Consider the following 21,604-nt stretch of genomic DNA (forward strand, 5'->3'; position numbering starts at 1 on the left):
AGAGCCTCCTGGCCAAGTGGGGGGTTGAGCCCTGATCTCTCCCAGGTCCTGGGATGCCACTCTAACCACTAGGTAACACTGCATCTCTTGCCTTTTGCCAATCTTGGCTGCTCTCGTTGGTCTTTGCAGTTGTCCCCTTCCTTCACCCCCCCAACAGCCCCCAGGTGAACAGAGAACAGAGGTGGCACATTTTTAAGTGTAAGCAAAGAGCTGAATGGCTGGTGGGGGGGGGAGAAGGAGGGGGTCTGAACCAGCCCAGGGGCATTTGGACCAGATGGGAAAGAAGGAGCAGGTCTGAGCGTGAGGAGAGGGGGCTCCAGAAGGAGCCGCGTTCAGGCACAGCCAGGGAGGGGGGACCTTACTCCCCCCCCCCCGGATGCTTCCTCCTCCTCCAGCCTGTTCCCACCTGGGCTGCCCTGGGTCTGCTCCTGCCCATGCAGAGGGGCAGCAGAAGAGCCGGTGAGCCAGCTTGGAGGCTGGGCTTCCTTTAAGGCTACGAGCGATCAGCGCTCCTGCTGCTCCTGCTGCTGCTGCTGCTGCGTGGGCTTGTGTGGGTTGGCGAAACAGAAGGAGAAGCCCTGCCCGCCTTTGTACGCTTATCGCATGCCCTGCCGCGAAGAGGTTTAAGCGGAGCTGTGAAAATGGCTGGGTCAGGCTGTCTGCGGGGCAAGCCCAGCGCAGGCAGCAACCAGCCTTTTCAGAAAGAAAGAAGGAAGCCAGACGAAGCAGGAGGGGAGGCGGGTCAAGTGGGGGGGGGCTGGCTGCAGAAACCCTTTGAAGCTCCCAGGAGGGGGAGGAAAGTGGCCCACCAGCCTCTTCTCTGCACAAAGCCCACCCCCCACTCCACGGAACAGAACGGACCCAGAGAAAAGCGGGTCCCAATTGCCGTGGGCAATGGCAGCAAGTCCCACATTGTGTTCCTCCAAGGAGCCACCTATTTCCTTCTTGAGTGCAGTGCCAAGGAAAGCCCCCACCCACTGGTGCAGGGGCTGGAGAGTTGCATGGGGCAGCCGAGAGACCTTTCTTTGTGCCCCCGTCCTTTGAAATCTTTTGTCTCTCTTGCCTGGCATGGGGAGGGTAATTTTTGCCCAGCCTTGTAGCAGCCATTAACAGGAACAAAAAGGAACATTTTGCAAAGCCCGTTTTCAGCAGCCCTGTGTCCACGCTGTGCCTGCCAGGGAAAGCTTTAAGGATGATAAGGGAAAGGTGCTGCAGCCTGGCCAGAGACCTGTTCCCTCCGGAGGGCACGGGAGCCTGGCTTGGGTGGGCCTGGTGCTTCTTAGCGCAGTCCCAGGAGCAGCCAGGAGCCCCGAGGCAGAAGAGGGAGCGCCAGGCAGCTGCAGTCGTCAGGAGACGGCTCAGCCAATCAACTCTGGTGCTGTGGAAACGGAGGGATGTCTCCATGCCTGGAGGCCAGAAGCCCATCAGACTCTGGGTCAGGGGCCGTGGCTGCCAGCTTCCTAGAGCCTGGTGAAATCTTGTGCCCTGGGAAGCACAAAGGAGGAGGGCCTGTGCGAGTGGTTTGGTGCCGGGATACCAGAGGAGCTAAAAAACACCAGATGGATCCATTCTAGCTCTTTATTAGAAGAACAGGCCAATGTACAACACCGACTGCAGAGCCAGACTCAGCACAGACCCTGAAGCGGCAAGCGGTCGCCACGACTTGTCGGCACCCGGGAAAGCATTTAGGCATCACATCTTTTCCAAAACTAACTATGTAATCTGGCCCCAGGAGCCCAGTTAACTTGCCCCCGGCTTGGAGGCCCCTTCCCAGCTCTCCTCCATCTCTAAGGCCATCTCTAAGAAGCCTCGCTTCTCCCCACCAGCGGAACCAAAACTCATAATATTTGCCCTCGTTGCCCTGCCCACGTTGACCTCTGGCCCAGCCCACTCCTGGGAGGTCACCTAGGTGGGAAAGTGGCCCTGTCTCTAAGCTGGCTGCGTCCACTCCTGTGTATCTTGGAGATTGCCAAGATGGCCGTTTGACAGCTAAGCTGAGATAAGTGGGGCTTCCACCCGCAAGCGCCTCTCCTTCCGTTGACAAGCCAGCATGTTCCGCTCGACGCAAAGCCTTTGAGGCCTCCTGATCCCTCTTCCCTACTGTACTGGTGTGACCCACGAAGGCTGCCCACCTTCTTTTCCCCCTGAAGCAGCCCTAGTGGGCACCGAAGCAGGCGCTTGCAAGAGGGTCTCCTGCCTGGCTGCCTCTGCCTGCTCAGAATCCGGGGTGTAACCTTCTGCTCCTCCTGTCTTGTCTTTCCTCTCTCGCTCGTCACGCCCGCAGGGGACCCCGCTGATTTTCAGCGCCGCTAAAGAACTGGGACACTTGTCGAAGCTGAAGGTATGGGGGGGGGTGTAACCGCTAGCGCATGGCCCTCCACCCCCCGCCTGCCCTGCCTGTGACTGTGCCTGTCTTGCTTGTGTGTCCCACAGAATGCCCTTGTGTCCCCTTGTGCGTCTTGTCACCGTTGTCGTAACCGTGGCCAGTGCCTGAGTCCCTGCCCAGGCGTAAGCTGGATTTTGCCTTGGCTCTTGGCGCATGATGCTTGACCGCAGGCCGTTACATCGTCTCTCTGCCCGCCATCCCTGCAAGAATGAAGCCCTCGTAGCATGAGACTCTTCCCCCCCAATTTTTTTTAATTAATTTTCCAAATTTATAACAAACTTAAAAAGAAAAACATTCCAATCTGAAAAACAAACAGAAAGAAAAGCAAACAAACATACATTTACCCTAACTGATAAATTCCCAATTTTGTTATCCTTGTTAGATGACTTCCTCGAATTTCCCTAGCTGAGTTTCCATATAAGTCATTCTAGCAGTTTTCCAATACCACTTTCAAATAAGATTAACTTAATCAATTAACATCTTTCTTTCTTTCCATATTAAGCCTGAGACTCTCAATCTCAGGGTTGTGGGTTTGAACCCCACCTTGGGCAAAAGATTCCTGCGTTGCAGGGGGTTGGACTAGATGGCCCCGGGGTCCCTTCCAGAAGACCTTTGTGCAGAGTTTTCTTCCTTGCAGCTGGTGTGTGTGTTGTCCCCTCCGTCTTCTCTCCCCGATGAGCTTGCGTAGGTCTCCAGAGACAGGCCTGTGGCCGCATTCCCACTCCCTCTGCTCCGCTCGTCTTTCTGCCGCGTGTCTCTTCATAGGCTTCTCACAGCAAAGGTCCCCTGCCGCTGGATCCCTGACCCACCCCTACGCTTGCCTTCCCTTTTGGATCCTTACCGTCCCCGTCCCCCGAAACAGCCCTAATCTCGCCATCTACTGTTTCAGGATCACATGGTCAAGGAGGAAACGCGGAGTCTCACCCCAAAGCAGTGTGCGGTGCTGGAACTGGCTCTAGACACCATTAAGGTTAGTGACACCCACCCACCCCCGCCTCGGTTCCTCAAACACAAACAATGGTGATTCCTGCATTGCAGGGGGTTGGGCTAGATGACCCTTGGGACCCCTTCCAACTCCTCAGTTCTGTGATTCTATGAATTCCAAGGAGAGCAGGAAGCTCAGCAGTTGTTGCTCACCCACCCAGGGGGTGGGGATGTTGGCTAGCGCCAGAACCTCTGGGGCAGAGGGTGGGTCTAAATCAGGTTCCCAGGTAAGACATTTTACCTATTAAAAAGGGCAGCAGCAGAACATATAAAGTTCAGTGACTTCAGATGTGTCCCAAAACAGCCTGAGACTAGATTCTATAAGTAAATTCTGTGTCCAAGGCAGCTGTCTACCAGCTCCACCTGGTACGCAGGATGAGACCCTCCCTGCCCATGGACTGTCTGGTCAGAGTGGTGCATGCTCTGGTTATCTCCCGCTTCGACTGCTGCAATGCGCTCTACGTGGGGCTACCTTGGAAGGTGACCTGGAAACTGCAACTAATCCAGAATGTGGCAGCTAGACTGGTGACTGGGAGCGGCTGCTGAAACCATATTACACCGGTCCTGAAAGACCTACATTGGCTCCCAGTACATTTCCGAGCACAATTCAAAGTGTTGGTGCTGCCCTTGAAAGCCCTAAACAGCCTTGGCCCAGTATACCTGAAGGAGCATCTCCACCCCCATCATTCTACCCGGACACTGAGGTCCAGCGCCAAGGGCCTTCTGGCGGTTCCCTCCCTGCGAGAAGTGAGGTTACAGGGAACCAGGCAGAGGGCCTTCTCGGTGGTGACGCCCACCCTGTGGAACGCCCTCCCATCAGATATCAAGGAAATAAATATCTGACTTTTAAAAGACATTTCTGAAGGCAAGCCTGTTTAGGGAAGTTTTTAATGTTTGATTCTATATTTAATATTCCGTTGGGAGCCACCTAGAGTGGCTGGGGAAACCCATCCAGATGGGAAGGGTGTAATTATTATTATTATTATTATTATTATTATTATTATTATTATTATTATTTATTATTAGAGATTGAAGGCCAATTTAAGAGCAATAATTGTTTTAGCTGCTTTCTCAGTCCACAAGGGAGATGGTCGTAAGACAGACTGTGCTAGGCTTTCCTCTAGCCGAGAGAGAAGCCCTTCCTCCTTCCATCTTCTGGACCACTCGGTTCCAAAGTCTCCTTCGTGGGCTTGGGGGAGAGCCAGTTGGGGGTCCCCACCCCCTGTGGCCAAAGGAGCAGGGCAGGTGAGTCCCTGGCTGCTTCTTCCTTCTGCCTCTGACATGTATGGCCCCAAAGGGGAGGAAGGAGTCTAGTTTTTGGTGAGAAGGGCCTTGCCCAGAGGCAGAGAGAAGAGGCAGTGAGGCCTCCTTCCTTGTAAATCCCACAAGGACTGCAGGAGAAAATGTCCGTAGCGTTGATGGGCTAGGAAGGGCCCGTTTAATTCAGGAAGCCGCCCATCAGGAAAGGGAAAAACGGGGGTTCCAGCCTCCAGTTGCGTGTTTGTTTTTTAGTAGCATTTGGGAAAAGGGATACAAAGATTATTATCCAATTTCTCTTTTTTTATCAAAGCTGAAATGTTAATCTAAGTAAAGACCCAAACCCTGAAGAGAAGAAAGACAAAAACAAATAGAGAGAGAGCTCGAGAGAAGGGAGAAGAAGGGAAGAGAAAGAGGAAATAACGAAAGAGAGACAAAGGGGAGGGGGAGTTACAGTTAAGAGAACAAGGAACTTCCGATTCTTTGTCTGTCAGCTATCTATAAATGTTATTCAACTCATCCCCTCTGATGTGACACCCAAGAAAACTACTTTCTGTAAACCAAAGATGTCATGAAGTCATGCTCCTTAATTCATGTTGTGACGCTGCCTGGTGGGTCCCCTTAGAGTGTTCTGGGACTACAGGGGACCCCCCCCCTGAGCCCCCAGCCATCACGCTCCCCCCCAACTGCCTCTTTTCCACAGCAATATTTCCACGCCGGGGGAAGCGGCCTGAAGAAGACCTTTCTGGAGAAGAGCTCAGACCTGCAGTCTCTGCGCTATGCGCTGTCCCTCTACACACAAACCACCGACACGCTCATCAAGACCTTCGTGCAGACGCAGACAGCGCAAGGTGAGGATCCTGCGCAAGGGCGAGACTCATTCAGGCGGGGGAGGGGGAGGCAGCGGAGGCACCATGGGGCAGGACTGGGGGGGCCTCCGTCAGTTGCCTCTTTGCGCCCTTCCTCAAAAGTGCATGTGCTCACCAGAGCAGGCCGTGCGCAGCCATGTTCTGGGGACAGTCCGGGGAGTGAGCTCAGCTGAGCCCTGGAAAAGCAGAGAGGGAACGCATGCCCACCTTGTCTTCCCTGTTGATGCCCCAGGGGGTAGTTTTGGGTGGTCCCTGCCTGCTGCTCCGTCCCGGCAGAGCCAGCCGTGTGGCCCCTGGAACTGATTCCCAGGCCCTTGAGCGCTGCTTGTCTGGGGTCAGCCCGAGTGCATAAGCAACCCAAGAGCCCCTTCTTCCTGGAAACGCCAGAGAAGCAGCGAACTGTCCAAAAGGGGCCCCTCAATCCAAAGTGTGAGGGAGGAGATGGACCCCCTTTGGAGCGTGTGGGGCCTCTGCTGGGGGTAGGAAAGGTGCCTTGGGCCACTCCTGCGCCAGGGGTCCTTTGATGCTCTCCATTCTCCTGAAGGTGCATGCCTGGCCTCCTTCAGCTCTGCAGCTGCCTTTGCCTCTGGCTACTGCCTGGGGAGGCCGAGGGGAGGGGCTGCTGCTGCTTTGACTCGAGGCTGAGTGAAAGGGTGAGAGAGCCGGCCTGGCCTGGCCTGGCCCAAAGTGGAACGGGTCACTAGCCCAGGGGTGTAGCTAGCTGCTTCGGCACCCAGAGCCATGGGCCAATCTGTGCACGGAGGCAGCATGGCGATCGAGCTGCCCACAGAGTCCGTCTGGTGGGTGCAAGCCCCACGCTGCCGTTTCGGGCAGCACAGGGCCCCAAGCCCTGGGCACCACTCCTGGGAGAGACGTGTGGCTTGGCCCCACAGTAAGTGCCGCCCCTCTCAGTGTGCCATTTTGTCACCCCCTCAGGGATGACTCCCGGGGTGGGCTTCACCCCCTCACCCCTTCCTGAACCCCTGCACCAGCCCCCCAGGGCTTGCCTGGGAGTCCCAGCTGGGGGGCTCTGCTTTGTTCAGGGGCTGAGAAGTGAGCGATCAACAAGTGAGCGTCATCTCATCCAGAGGACTCTGGGCCGGCCGGAGCAAGGCCAGGGTCCAGCTTTCCCTCCTCTGCAGCCAGAGCAAGGAGACTTCCTCCTTCTCCAACTTGGGCCCCGAAGGCAGCCCGTTTTAGGGCTCCAGGGCCCCCCTCGATGCTCAGCCTCCGGTGGAGAGGAGCTGCCTTCCCTCCCCTCTGAGCCATTCCCACGGCCAGCCCTGCCTTCTCCGCCCCGGTGGGTTTCTGCATCGTAATCTTGGCTGGGTGGTAACCAAACTCTTCTCTCTCTCCGTCCTGCCTGCTGCTTGCCCCAGTGCATGGTGGGAAAGGGATTAGGTTTACGGCTAATGAGGATGTCCGTCCTGATAAGGGTATGTTCCAGGCCAATGTTGCCATGACAACATTGGACGGCTGCAAACCTGCTGTGCTTTGGAGCCCCCCACCCTCACCCCCCCTTGGCCTTTCTCTGCCCCCCTCTAGCACCCCCAGGCCTTTCCTCCCCTCCTGGATCACTCGCCTCGTAGCATCTTGTGGCGTGCGCCTTGCAGGCTCCCTCGGGGTGGGGGGGGGAGGTTGCTGTCCCTGGGGAGTTTTGTCAGCCTGATGGCAGAAGTCTGCAGCTCTGGATGTTCGAACAGAGAGAAATAGATGGTGAGAGAAATAGATGCTTCACACTTTGCACGGTAGAAGGCTCCTCTGAGCATGCACCGAGTGCACTGTGGAGCAGCCGACTGAGATGGTCTCAGTTCTGGACCCCAGGCGAACAGTGCGCCTCGTTCGACGCTGTGGTGGACAGTCCGATGAAGGCTTGGCTTTCGGCTGAAGCTCTTTCTGCAAATCTGGAAGAGTCTGTATGGTTAAGATGGGTTCAAGCTCCCAGGAGCAGGCGGGGGCCGTGAAAGGCAGGGTGAGGTTGGAGCTTCTCTCTGCTCCTGAGGCTTCGCCACTGCTCTTCGCACATCCTCCTCCCACCTTACTCAGTTTCATAATCAGCAGGAGCCTTTAAAATGCCGCACTAGACCCAAGCGCCAGGTGAAGGGTGTGCATTGGAAAGCCTGCTCTGCGGAGACACAACTGCCACCCCAGAGGGCCTGTTTTAGCCACCTGGCAGCCCCCCACCCCCAAAACACGCCCTCTGGCCCTGCCATTGCCTTCATGTTGTGTGTCTGAGAGGACAGTCTCCAGGAACCAAAGTGTTGAGCGTGTGGCAGCTCTGAGCCAGCGCCTCTGCCTGCTTTCGCAGTGCCCACCCACTCTCTCGACTGGGTCCCTTTGGTGCTAAAATGCCTTGAGAGAGACACACAAACACCCGTCAGTGGTGGGAAGCGTTGCTGAGGAGCAGGAGGGAGAAGCCTCCAAGGGGGCTGTGGATCGGCAGCCAGTAGGTGCTCTTGACCGGGGAACAGCAGCCCCTCCAGGGGGCACGAGGCAGCCAGGCCCCCCTGCCTAGAGCTGGGCTGACTGTGCTTTGGGCAGCAGGAAAGAGAGCAGGGACCCAGTCCAAAGAAGATAGCAGAGAACTAGGCTGCAAAACAGAAAGGCAGGAGGGAGCAGAGGCGTGGGGGGGGGGGTCTTTGGGCAACGGGATGCAGTCATCGTCGTCCCAACTTTAGGCACATGCCAATGCCGTCTGTGGCGCTCTTTCTCTTTCTCTGCCCCCCAGGCTCAGGAGTGGACGACCCCGTGGGCGAAGTGTCCATTCAGATCGACTTGTACACACACCCTGGCACCGGGGAGCACAAGGTCACGGTGAAAGGTAACCAAACACCCCCCCCCCCGCTCCTCTGATGGTCTGGCAGCCAGGCCTGGTCTCTTGGGAACCCCGGAAATGTCAACGCAGCCGCTGTGCTGGAGAGTTGGCCATCCAGGCGGGCACGGAGTGAGTCTTTGAGCGGAACAGGCTGCCCGCCTTGCTCTCTCCCACAATCGCCCCCAGAGGCTTGCAGGACTGTCACTCACCAGGGCGGGGACTCCCTTTCGGAGTAGCCTTTTGTGGGCATGGCTCGGAAACTTGCTCAGCCGATGGGCGGTTGGGCTTCGTTGCAAGTGGAGAGGCCAGCTGCCCTTGGGGACGGGCTGAGCTGCCTCCCAAGTTGCACAGCCATATACTGGTCCACGGGCTCCCCAAATGGCAGAAAGAGCTTTTCCCTGGTCAGGACAGTGGTGTGGGGAAGATGCGTCTGTGGGAGGCCAGCCAGCGGCCGAGGAAGAAGCTCCAATGAGAGTGCTGCCTTGAGCTGGGCAAGAGGGGCTGGGCTTCTGCCTTGGGCAGCCTCTCGGGTTGCTGCTTGTTGCGTATGGTGAGTCCAGACCCCTTTGCCCTCTCTGGCTTGGCCAGGGTGTGTGGAGCGGTTGAACCGGACCTCTCCCCCAGCCTCTTTCTCTCCTCCCGCAGTGGTGGCAGCCAATGACCTGAAGTGGCAGACCTCGGGCATGTTCCGCCCTTTCGTGGAGGTGACCATGATTGGGCCACACCAGAGCGACAAGAAGCGGAAATTCACCACCAAGTCAAAGAGCAACAACTGGGCCCCAAAGTACAACGAGACATTCCACTTGTAAGTCCTGTCCTCTCCCTCCCGTCCTCTCCCCAACTGGGCCAAGAGACAGGCAAGCAGCCCCTCGGCCTGGGAATGCAGGATCAGGCCACGCAGAGGGAGCCTTGCAGGAATCCCACAGCCCTTATCTCCCTTGCCCTGCAAGCGCAGGGTGGCCTTCGCAATATGTGCACGGTGTTTCTTAGCCTTTACCAAAGCGATAAAACTGAATATGACGAGACGAAACAAGAGCACTCCTGGCAGGAGCAAGGCTCAGGAGCTCAGGAGGAAGATGCCAACTTCTCTGAGGACTTTTTCCACTGGGGGTGGGGGGCTCCTGGTCCCGGGACCCCGTCTCCCTACCAGAGTTTTAACGGGGCGTCCCCTCGCTCTCTTGCAGCATCCTGGGGAATGAGGACGGGCCGGACGCCTACGAGCTGCAGGTGTGCGTGAAGGACTACTGCTTTGCCCGCGAGGACCGCGTGCTGGGCATCGCCGTGATGCAGCTCCGGGACGTGGCCGACAAGGGCAGCTGCGCCTGCTGGTGCCCGCTGGGGCGGAGGGTCCACATGGACGACACGGGGCTGACGGTCTTGAGGATCCTCTCGCAAAGGACCAATGATGAAGTGGCCAAGGAGTTCGTCAAGCTGAAGTCGGAGTCGCGCTCCACAGAGGAAGGGAGCTGAGCCCTTCTGCGCTTCCACCCTTCTTGGGTGACCGATGCCAACGTGTGCGGAAAGCGCAGCCGCCCGCTCTCTTGGACCCGGGGAGGAGCCTCGCGTCTCGGTCGGCCCCTTTGCCAGCCGCAGGAGACCTGTCTGGACCCTCAGCAGAAGGCAGAGAGTCAGAGTGAGGGGGGGAGGTCTTGGACTTGGGGTGCCTGCCTCTGTCATGGCTGCTCCTCTGGGGTTGGTGCTGCGGAGCAAGAACGCTATTCTCTTGCGTGGGCAGGAAGACGAAGCCAAGGTGGGCCAGACACGCCTGGCCTGAGGGGGGCTGGGGGGTGTCCACGTTCTGCAGAGGAGATTTCAAGGAGGAAGGTGAGCAGCTGCTTGTTCCAGGCTGGGTGGGCAGGAAAGCCCAAGGTCAGCTGTGTTTTGCCCGGAGCCTGGTTGAGCCCGGGTCCGAGTGGAAGCAGGAGGGGGCTGCAGGAGCTTCACTGTCCCCACCCCCCACCCCAGACAAGCACAACACTGACCAAAAATCCCCCCTTTGCCCACCTGAGCACCATCCTCTCTCTCAGGGCCGCCTTATTCTCCATCCTCTTCTGTTTCTGCGCCAAGTCTTTGTCCTGGGAGTCTCTCCCCCCCCTTCTCCTCCCTCGTGTTGCTTTTGGGCCGTGCAGGGAGGGAGAGGTTTTCCTGGTGCAACCATCGTGAACACACCCACCCACCGGAAACAACTTTGCACTAGGAACCGTGCAGGAAGAAGCCAAGCTGCTGACTGCCATGGGGGATGACCCGGCCCCCGCCCTCCGTGTGCTGTGGCCCTCAAAGAAACACCCAAGAGCCGCATGTTGAGGGGGGATTCTATTTGTATATTGGGGGGGTTGTTTTTCTATTTTTTTTCCTCTTGGCACTTGTACAGCTGTATAATAACAGACCTCGTATTTCTCAGACCTGCTTTTAGACGCCGTGTAGTTGTTGTCAATGGATGTAAGATAAAACCGCTCTTTGGGTCACCACAATTATTACTGTTGCGGTTTTTAATCCCTGTTTAATGTGCCGCTGTGGCAGGAAGCGATCCGTGTAACCTTTAATAAAGGACCGTTTAGCAGCACCTCCTGCCTCCAGCCCCTCTTACTGGACTTCCCCTGTTGAAGGTGCTCGCCAGGCTCCAGCCGTTCCCTCTTCAGGCTCCCCCAGAGGCCTCGGGGCCTGTTCCTTGAACCTTCATGGAGCAGCCTTCGTTGCAGAAGGGGTGGGCCTGGGGAGAGCCCCCGGTTGCCTCGGAGCCTCCCAAAGAGTGTCTCCATCCCCAAGGTGAGACACTTCCCACCACAACCCCAAATGGAGGGCGATTCCAGAGCCCTTCACTGCTGGGCCACCCAGCACCAACTGGCTTCTGGCCTTGGGTTGTCTGCCGGATTTGACCCAAGGCCCGTCCGGATCTTGTCCAGCCTCCTGATCCCCACGGCAGCCAACACGTCGTCTCCCAGCCATCGCGTTCCCCAGCACCTGGTCCTTTGAAGCATCCTGCCATCTCCTGAGGGAGCTTAGCACCCATCCGTAGCCAAATTCCTCTATGCATGTGGCTGGTTCTCACTTTTAATAGTAATAATAATAATAATAGTAATAATAATTTTATTTATATCCCGCCCTCCCCAGCCGAAGCCGGGCTCAGAGTGCCTAACAACAGTAAAATAATACAGCATTCTAAAATCAATTCATTCTAAAATCAGTTCAGATCCAATTAATGGCAACCATTGGGCTAGAGTTCTGTGAGGATTACGAAAGGAGGGGGTCAGGCTGTGCCTTGGCCAAAGGCCTGGTGGAACAGCTCTTTTGTGAGCTACCTGTGTGCCGTGTGAAGAAGTCTGCTGTCGCCTGGCAAGTCATTCCCTTGACACTTGTCCCCAGCTTCCTGGGGGTGGGGAAGAATCCTGCCTCCTGGCGGTTTCTTGGCAATTGCTCCTTTCTAGGTCAGAGTGTTGGCTTTCAGACATCATCCAGGCGCCTTGTCTATGCAAGAGCTGCCAAGAGGCTTCCTTCGTGTCATGAAATTCTACTCAGTATTGATCCAGAGCAAATTCCAACATATAGTTAGCAGAGTGAAAACTTAAACACGTTGCAGGATTCCCAAAAAATAGACCAGAGGCAATTAATATTTCATCCAGCAGATCTTTACTGCTCCTGGAGGCAAATGAGCAAAATGGTCACAAATGCAAAAAATTCAGGATTGGCCCTTTCGATAAGAAATCCAGTTGCAACAGACTTAAACTTACAATAATTTATAATAAGTCTAAACTATAACACTCAGCATACTATGTACAGAACACCAGAAGGAAGAGAGAGAGAGCAAGAGAAAGAGAGAAACAGGCTCCTTCTGGCCTCTTATTATAGTCAGCCTGACCTTGACAGAAGAGATAAGAGGACCAGTTTAAGCCAACTGTACTCGGCATCTCTGAAGGAAGAACATCAGGAACCTTCTGCCTGTTTCTTTCACGCAGAGACGCTTCCAGAACCCTCTTGAATTAAGTAGAATAGGAAAGATCTCTGCACATCAGATCAATACTTTCTGCCGAAGAAATGCAAACTGACGCTTCCTTCAGGGGGCCAGAAGATGCAGCCCCAACCCTGAGGGACAAGGGGTCAGTCTAGCTGAGCTTTAAAAAGAAAGAAGATCCTTGAGGACTTGGTCCTGTGACAAAGAAAGCAAAATCTGTATTTCTGGCACCAGTGGCAAAATAGGCAGTGTGTTTAGTGTGTCTTTAGTTTCTCTGAATGGGAGGCTTGAGAGGGGCGGTGGGAGCCCCACACCCAGGGGGAGATTCAGCAGACACTGCCTGGGCAGACTGGATGTTCTCGCCTGCTGAGCAAGCCATGACTTTCGGAGGAAGCTCAAGACCATTTAAGGCGCTAGCATCTTCTATGAAAAGCAGGATTCTTGCATAGATGGACCACTTTTGGAGCATCTCTGATTGAGTTCAGGCTGAACCGCTTTATTATTTAAACAACACAAGAATGTGGTGCTTTAGAGAGTAACAGCCAAAGAAAGACGAGAGAAGCCTTGCAGTGTGATTTCTGTCTGGAGGGAGAGTTGAAGGCCACCACAAAGATGCCAGGAGAACCTTTCTTGCCTTGACAGGCAGCTGTCCGGGAGCCACGTGGGTGGGTGGGCTTCGTTCTATTCCTGCCGGCTACGCCGGAGAGCCGCCGCTTGCCCACCTCTTCCCGTGGGAGCGCTGATCGACTTCTGCAGTGCTGCCTCCTCCCTGTTGCTTTGCAGTCAGGAAAGAAGCTAAGGAGGTGAAGTTTTCTCTTGGTGAGTGCCTGGATCTCTGGGGGGCTGAGCTGTTCCTTGGACAGAAAGGGGAAACATTCAACGCAGAGGACTCCTGCCTCCAACAGAAGATGGTCAGCTCTTCTCCACCTGTTTAGAAGCCAGATTGGAACAGACTGTTCTGAAACTGATTAGCTATTTCAGCCTCTTTCAAGACATCCAGATTTAGCATTTCCACTGCCTTTCTGTTGCAAAGGAGGCCACAGGATGAGATGCCTCCTCTGGGTCATTACTGGGACTCTGTCCTGGAAACTTAATTGCCTTGATCCATGAATACTCAGAGCATCAGTTTGTGTAGACAGAGAAGCAACGTGGTTGAGCTCAGGCTCTTGGTTGCTTTGGAGCAAGGCTGGGTTTGGGGACAGGCAAGAGCAGGGACGCGGACTTAGAAAAAATATTGGGGGGGCCCGGGAAAGCTCATGAATAATAAATAAGCTCATGAATATGCAAATAAAGTGGCTCCGGCCCTAAATAGGGCAAGCCACGCCCCCCCCGCCAGCCGATTGGCTGGCTGGGAGGTGTGGCCAGTCGGGATTCCCCTGTTCTCGCGGGATTTCCGGCAGTGCCTCCGATTAGGGCGCGCGGCTGGCTGGCTGGCGAAGGAGCAGGTGAGGAGGAGGCGGGGGACGGCGGCGGCGCTCTGCTGGAAGGGCGCCCGCCCGAGATTATTGGGGGGGCTGAGCCCCCCCAAAATTTTTTTTGAGGGGGCTCGAGCCCCCTCAAGCCCCATGGAGTCGGCGCCTATGGGCAAGAGAAGTTGGCTGGAGGTTTTCCAGAGACATTGGGAAGAAGAAGCTGCTGGTGGTGAAAGACTCCTGCCATCATGACAGGGAAGGTTACAGGTCCTTGTCGCCCATGAAGGGGGAGCAGGGAAAAACTTGAGCATGTAGCAGAGTTTCCAAAGGCGATTGTACTTCATCCAGCAGAGAAGGGATACCGAAGGGAAATGAGCATAATGGTCAGAAATCCAAAACATTCAGGATTGGCACAGTCCATAAAGATCCAGTTGCAGCACTTAAATAAAACTTACAAACTTGTAATAAGATGAAACCTTCACACTACAGCATACAGAACACCAGAACAAAGAAAAGAAAAATGAGTGAGAGCCAGGCTCCTCCTGGCCTGACTATAATAGCCAGTATGACCATGAAAAAAGGACAACAAAGCCAGTTTAAACCAGCTGTACTCAGCTTCCCAGAAGAAGTATAACCCAAACAACAGAAACCTTCCTGTTTCTTTCACATAGAAACCTTCTAGAATCCTATTCAATTAATCAGAAGAGGAACGATCTCTGCACATCGGATCAATACTTTCTGTACTAAGAAGTGCAGACTGACCATTCTTTCCCTCTCTGGTTTTGAAAGTGCACAGGTAGTAGAACAGGTGATGGGGGTGCAGCCATTCCCTCCAGGGACCGTGTGCTGCTCTGGCACCTCTTAAGCCCTCTGCATTGCGGGGGGGGGGGGGTGAGACGACCCTTTGGGTCCCTTCCAGCTTTACAATTGTGCACAGAAATGCAGCTTTGCTCTCCTTCCACGTTGCTCGCTGCGACTGAGCTGCACATGCCGCCTCTCATCTCGCCCACTCTCTGCAATATTTGCCCAGACCGGCTGCGAATTCTCCAAGTGCAAGCCAAATGCTTGCAGGGGGCTTTGGGGGGCTGAGTCTGCGTGTCACAGATCCCAGCTGGGGCTGCAAAAGGCTGGGAGCTGCTGCTGCTGCTGCCGCCGCCACCTCGCTGCTGCCAGGGTGCACTGCAAAATGGCAATGGCCTCTGCAACACCTCCTGGCTGTGTCGTTCTCAGGAGTTTCAGCTCCATCTTTGGTGCGGCTATGTCTCCTCCCTCCTCCCTCCCCCCCCGCCCCCCGCTTGGGGCCCTGTTCTTAGAGCACCAGGATTTCCCCACCAGCTCTTGCTTCTGCCTGGCCTCTCAGTTCTCCAAAGTTTTGATGTGCTCACTTCCTCTCCGAAACGTGTGATCTGTTTCCCACAAGTCCAATACAATGCAGTGGCAAAGAACCTTCCCTTTTCTCAGTTCCCTCTCCAGATAACAACAGCCTGTCTGAAGCAGCTATTGGAGAGAAACAGATCCCTTTTTGTTGATTCCAGGCGGACAGACTCTGGGGCACTTGGCAGCAAGAGCAGAGTGCGAAACACGAATAACACTGGCTGTGCCCTCATAAGAACATAAGGAGCATTTACTTACAGGGTCTAGAAGCGGCCATTACAGCAGCAAAATGAAGGCAGGGCTATAACTGCTGTCTAAGTTGCAAAAGGAAAAATGTAAGTTCGCAAATGGCGTCTGAGCTGCAGAGCTCAGGCATGCCTGTGCGGTCAGCTTGGAAGCGTGGCGAAGAAAGACAAAGTCATCTCACAGAGTTCTCTCTAGCAAATGTGACAGGAAAGCTCTGTGAGCCTCAGACTCTTCATGTTCCCATCTGCCCAAAGCATGACTTGTCGGTTTGACTGCAATAATGCCCCTGCAGTATTCTGAAGCATCGCTGAGGAATTGGAGCAGAGGCCTCTCCTCCTCCGTGAAGTTGTCAAACCCTCTTTTGAAGCCACCCAAGTTGTTGGCCATCCCTCCAGTGGGAGGGAGTTCCATAGTTTAACTCTGCAAAGAAGGACTTTCTTCAGACACTTCCACCTGCTCCTCCTATCCAGGCTTAAAGAAGCTCATGGCACCTGAATGCTTATTGCTTTACCAGCCCTCTTCTCTGGACCTGCCCAACTTTTCGTCCACTCGCTTTTGGCGGGGGATCCGATGAATGTGCTCTGGCGCTCGCCCCAGCTCAGCTCCTCTCACTTGCGCACCCAGCCGCCAAGAGGGGGATGAGCTTTTCACGGGGCTGCAGCCGAGGGAGCTGTGTGGATTGCGCAGGAGCCCTGAGCAACAGCCCTGTGTTCAGTGGCAAGTCCAACGATCAAAGGCTTCTGTTTGCTCAGTGCTGCTCAGTGCCATCTCCCGCCCTCAGGTGCAGGAAGTTGGCCAACCCTCTCCGCTCTCTCTGCCCACCTGCAGCGGCCGCCTAGGTGCTCCTGAGCTGTGCTGCCGCCAGGATCACGGCAGGCGCTACCGGGGTCTACTGGGCAGGGTTGGGGGCATTTAACGGATTCTTGACAGGACTTCTGGCTGCACCCATTGGGGGCTGCATGCATGCCTGAGTTTCAAAGGAACGGGAATGGTTATATGGTTGCAGCCGGGAATCGTCTTGTGCTTGCCCTGTTGGACGACTACGGAGGAAAACAGGAGTGCCTGCGAGTGGCTGGGTAAGTCTGGTCACTTGATGGCCTCTGGAGGGGGAAGGGGCCTCAGTGCCCATTGACCTGTCTGTCCTGGCCACCCAATAATCCCCCGTTCTTCTCTCTCACCTGGAGCCTCCCCCAATGGTGTGGGGACTCACACGCCAGGCTGGTTCAGGGGCTCATTCAGTTCCTCTTTACACATTGCAGGGTTCACTCCTGGGCTTGCAAACAGGTGCAGGGGCCGGTCCCCAGCACCCCTAAGCCTGGATTCCCTCCCTTTTCTCCCTTCCCCCACGACCATCGTTCACCTTCCATCCGTTGCAAAGACCCTCCTATTCCCAGGCCAGTGAGACTTGGCACCATTTCCCCCCATTGCTTCCTTTTCTTTATTGAACATGATGTTCACATTCCATCTTTGCACTGAACAAGACAATAAAAAGGTTGAATTCATATCAACAAAAATAACAAAACGCTGGAACCGCACCAGCAGCAAATAAAAGCAGCAGAAGGAATCAGCCCGAAACCCGAGGTGCAATAAAGATGTCGCCCACTAATGATAAAAATCAAGTGGCAGCATAAAACAGGGTTGTGTAAAACCCCCCGATGGTTATACCTTGGCACCTGAAACTAAGCAGAGCGGGTGGCAGGTGAACTTTTTTGGTGAGGGTGTCACCACATAAAAGCCCCTGCGCTGGCTTGACATCTGCCGCTCCACTGTGGGCGGGGTTTGCAAAGAAAGGAGTCTGCTGCCAATGGGCTCAACCCCCAGGAAGGTTCCTATGAGAGCAGCTGGTCTGTCCCATTACCAGGCCCCAGATCCCATCGGACTTGGATGGCCAAAGCCAGCTCTTTCCATTGTGCCTGGAAGCACAGCTCTCAGGCTGACGGAGCGTCGTTCATGCGCTGCACCACAGCTCTGAGCTCCTGCAGCCAAGACCGCCTCTGGCTGGTGAACTGTTGCGCTGCTGCACCCTGTGGGCGTCCACCCGGAGTTTGAGGAGCAGGTTTCTTCTGGAGCTGAGCTTGTGACCAGGGTGGTTTTCTGGCCAGCTCCACTTTGTAGGGGCTCCTGCTCCTCTTCCTCCTTTGGTAGGCAAAGCTTCACAATGACAGAGGTGCCCCATCTCCCCCCCCCCTTCAGCTCTGAAGGCTCATGACCAGTTCCAGGCAACTGTCTCTCCTACATCTTGCTCCCGTTTTTCCTGAGCTGCTGCTTCCTCCGCAGAAGCCTCCTTTATCTCCTGCCATTCCTCCAGGAAGCTCAAGGTGGTGGGGCCGGCTCTTGCCCTCACCATGTCATCCTCACAACAACCCCCCCCCCCCAAGGTCGGTTAGGCTGAGAGGCAGTGACTGGCCTAAAGGCCACCAGGTGAGCTTCATGGCTGAGTGAGGATTTGAACCCAGCTCTCCGAGGTCCTAGTCTGACACTCTCCCTCCTGCACCACGCTGGCCCTCATCTTACAGTTGATTCTCCTAGCAAAGGCTTCCTAGGGGCTCAGGCCTTTGTCCTCGCAGCTGATAACATTTGCCAGCGTAAAAGTTTCCTGGCCCCCAAGTGACCCTGGCAGAATACGATGCCACTGCTCTGGGGCTCGACCCTCCTGAGTGGCGCACAAGGCCAGATTGAATGGCAGTTGTGGAATTGGATTGCCTTTGGGGCTCTTGCTTGCTCCCGGGCAGCGGAATATTGCCTGAAGCTGACTTTGGGGGGATCTGGGGTGTGCAGGAGGTCCTGGGGAGCCGCAGGCTATGAAGGAAGCCAGGGGAAGGCGAGCGCAAGTGGCGCAAGCCTGGCCTTGAAGCTGACCAGGTGCTGCTTAGAGCATGGAACCGTGCCCCTCCCCCCAAATGTGGCACAGGCTGAAAAGAAGGCTCCTTCCACACCTGGCATGGCACCTCCTGGTGGCAGATGGGTGCAAAATGCCCCTGGTGCCCATCTAGAGCCCATCTACAGTCCTTACATAGGTTCCCTATTGGTAGGAGAAAATAACAGAGGCCAAGCAGAGAATATCGAGAAGCAAGGCAGCTAGTAAGCTTGATCTTTATTGATCTGTTGCAACAGGAAAGGAGGAGGAACCAGAACCCAGGTGTGTCTGCCCTTATATAGACAATTTAAATTCCCTCCCTGGAGTCCAAGACCACCCCCTAGAAACATCATACATACCGTACATCACAGAAAAGGTGGTCTAAAACAGAAATCTAAGTGACTTGTTTATCTCTGACAGGTTACCTGTTTAATGGTCACTCAATTGGATACCCTGGGGAGCCTGGCCAGTCTTTTGTAATGATAAATACTTAGTAATGATAAATAGTTCCTGAGTCAGGTCACAGGCTCACCCTATTCAAACACAGACAGGCATATACCCTTAAGACAGGATTTGTGAAGGAAAAGACTGGGGAGGCTTTTCCATTTTCCTTTGACCTTGCATTTGGTCAGTTTGAGACAGTTTGGGAATAAAAAATGGTTCCAGGTTGGTCTTCCTGTGCTGATCTATGTACGTGCTTGGTTGGTACACTTATGAACATTTCACAAATATCTAAGACCTTAAAATTCCTATCACACTGGCACCTGGCTAATTTTGAACCCTATACTCTCCATGCATCGCAATTGATCTGAGAGGGAGGGGGGCAGAAAATGTGCTTTGGTAGGCTTGGCTGCCTCTTGGCTCCTCTGTCATCTCAGGGAGCCCAGCAGGTGCCTCCAATAAAGTGATGGAGGGGGCTTGTTGGGGGGGGTGTTAGCCCAGGCTCCTCGTGAGGCTTCAGGGCCCCCAAGGAGAAGCCCCGCCCAGCAGCCAGACCCAGGGGAGGGAGACAGGCAGCCAGACCCAGCACGGGACACAAGGAGCGTCGGCCGCATCAGACCAATGGCCCGTCCTGTCCAGCATCTTGTTCTCACAGGACCAAGCAGATGCCTCAGTGGGAAATCCACAGGCAGGATCTGAGCAGCTCCCCTTCCTGCAGTTTCCAGCCACTGGCATTCAGAATCCTGGCTGCCTCCAGCTGTGGAGGCCCATCAGGCCCATCAGGGCTAGAAGTCATCAACAACCCTCTCCTCCTCCGTGAATCTGTCTCATCCTCTTTTATAACTGGCCAACTTGGTGGCCATCCCTGCCCCCTGCAGCAAAGCCTCCAACATTTCTCCAATGAAATTAGGGAAGTCCCATCCCATAATGATGATTTTAAACCCCACACATCACACTGGGCTGCCCCAGCCACTCTGGGCAGCTTCCAACATATATAAAAACATTAAGCATTTTTGAAAAAAACTTCCCTGTACAGTATTGCCTTCGGATGGCTCAGGGGTTGGATAACTCCATACCTTCCAACATTTCTCCAGCGATAAAAGGGACATTCTAAGGAAAAGTGGGGGAATTCCAGGCTCAGACCAGAAACCGGGATGTCTTCACTAAATCAGGGACATCCCTGGAAAACAGGGGCCCTGGGAGGGTCTGCTGCAGGAGGGAGTTCCTCAGTTTAACTCTGCACTGCATGAAGAAGGACGTCCTTTGATCTGGGCTGAATCTCCAAACCTTCTGCTTCAGTGGAAGCCCTCTTGCTAGGAGAGCTGGAGGAGAAGAACGTTCCTCCTTTCTCAAGGCCAGGCATCAATATGTAAACTCCTATCATGTTGCCTCTCCCTTGCCTTTTCTCTAGACTGAAAAGTCCCAAGCGCTGCTCCCTTTCCTTTTGGGGAGCCCCTCCATCCCTGGGTCATTTCAGTGGCTCTTTGCTGCTTCCCAGAGTGGCGGCTGGCTCGTTTGGATGCCCTTCCGTTGGCACCAGCTCCCTGAGCCCCCCTCCCTCTTGGTCCTTCTGCTCCAGGCTCCTCGCCTGCAAGGTCCTTGCCTGCCCAGGTCCTTGGCTTCCCTCGAAGCCTTGCAGCTGCTTTACGGAAGCAAGCACCCTTTCCCAATCTACAGGAAGCGGCGGGGAGGGGGGGGGCCTGACAGAAGCCTTTGGCCCCAGGCCAAGACCACAGAGTGGAGCAAAGAGGAGGAGGAAACTCTGCAGAGCCCAACTCCTCTGCCCGGGACGTGGAAGAGCTGGGCGGCCTTTGCCTGGCTCTGAGCCCCTCCAATCGGCAGGTCTGGGGTGCCTCCTGTTCCCCATAGCTGTGCCCCCTCTCTGCTCCCCTCCCCACAACTGGCTCCACGCTGCGCAGAGTCGGGTTTGGACTAGGGGTGTGTGGAGCGCCTGACACATCTGGAAGTTGCAAAGGGCCCATGGAGGCGGAGGAAGTGAGCAGCCCGGCTGCTGGGAGGCGACGCCTTGCAGGGTAAGATGGGAGCTCCTGGGGTGACTTGTTTGCCTTCCTGTCAGCCCCAGATGTAGCCCAGCTGCTGTCTGAGAGGAGGAGGAGGAGGAGGAGCCGCCGCTTGGGCAACTAAATTCCCACGCCTCCTTTCCAGGAGGGCGTCAGAGCCGGAGCAAATCTAGGAGCTTTGCTGGGGGGTCAGGCGGTGGAGCTGTGCCCCTGTCTCCTTTGCAGAACCTCTCTCCACTCTGGGGCAAAGGAAATGCCACGGGACATGTTTGGGCTCCTGCAGAGGGTCTTGGCGTCAAGGCAAAGGAGCGACAGGGAAGCCCACCCTCCTGCGGAGAGCAGGGTATGTTGGTCCAAGGCAGGCCGGAGGCGCAGCCAGGTTCCTGGCCTGGGTTCAGCTGGGCATGTGGTGGCCGCAGGTCTCCTCCTGAGCCCTTGGGATGTTCTGACGGATGCAGGTTTCCCTCCTTGGAACTGCAAAGGAGTTTTTAGGAGCAGGACTCACTGACAGTCTAGCGCTGATGCGGGTTGGTATGTAGCAGAAAAGTGAGTCGGCTTTTGCTGGCTGTCGTGGGTGCCGCTCTGCTTCCCTTGATTTTGCTCTTGCTATGCGGCCAGGATCCCGGGTCTTCCCTGGCAGGGAGAGCAGGAGGGGAGCCTCGTGGGGCCCCTGGATCAGGAGGCCTGTCTGGGAGGGTGTGCCCTGGGGTTGGGATGAAGGTCCTGGAAGGCCCCTGGGAAGAGACAGGCTTCTGCTTGGCAGTTCCAGCCAGCGAGAGGAGCTACCCCCCTCCCCAAATTACTCTTCTGGGTTGACAAGGCAGTGGAGCTTTGGCCAAGTTGGGGAAGAAAAATGTGGCTAGAAGCCCAAAGCTGGGGGACTGGACAAAAGGCAGAGCCTTGCTTTAATCCCAGGCCTCCTCAGATCAGAGGGGTGTGTGTGTGTGTGTGTGTCTGTGTGTGTGTGTGTGTGTGTTTCCTTTTTGTGCACCT

At 55.4% G+C, this 21,604-nt stretch overlaps 2 protein-coding genes across 7 annotated transcripts in view; both read left to right on the forward strand.

Moving 5' to 3' along the window:
- UNC13B (unc-13 homolog B) overlaps positions 1 to 10,874 on the forward strand; it is a 127,967-nt gene extending 117,093 nt beyond the window's left edge. The window contains exons 36-41 of the mRNA XM_083464360.1: positions 2,285 to 2,341; positions 3,276 to 3,356; positions 5,331 to 5,478; positions 8,225 to 8,317; positions 8,957 to 9,116; positions 9,496 to 10,874. Coding sequence (XP_083320486.1) covers positions 2,285 to 2,341; positions 3,276 to 3,356; positions 5,331 to 5,478; positions 8,225 to 8,317; positions 8,957 to 9,116; positions 9,496 to 9,781 — 825 coding nt within the window. The 3' untranslated portion in view covers positions 9,782 to 10,874. The remainder of the gene's footprint in view (positions 1 to 2,284; positions 2,342 to 3,275; positions 3,357 to 5,330; positions 5,479 to 8,224; positions 8,318 to 8,956; positions 9,117 to 9,495) is intronic.
- A 1,369-nt stretch (positions 10,875 to 12,243) lies between these two features.
- Positions 12,244 to 21,604, forward strand: part of LOC310688868 (phospholipid-transporting ATPase ID-like) — an 81,129-nt gene continuing 71,768 nt past the window's right edge. Inside the window, exon 1 of one of the 6 annotated variants that reach the window (XM_083465769.1) lies at positions 12,244 to 12,355. Coding sequence is in view for 1 of the 6 variants with exons in the window: in XM_083465763.1 (XP_083321889.1) it covers positions 20,865 to 20,954 (90 nt within the window). In the remaining 5 variants the exon portion in view is untranslated. Of the gene's footprint in view, positions 12,356 to 16,111; positions 16,369 to 20,329; positions 20,624 to 20,730; positions 21,143 to 21,604 lie in introns of those variants that run through there. The other 5 variants (XM_083465766.1, XM_083465765.1, XM_083465764.1 and 2 more) reach the window with 5 other exon arrangements.

This window comes from Podarcis liolepis (assembly GCF_965112155.1).
Source record: "Podarcis liolepis genome assembly, chromosome: 11".
Lineage (NCBI taxonomy): Eukaryota > Metazoa > Chordata > Lepidosauria > Squamata > Lacertidae > Podarcis > Podarcis liolepis.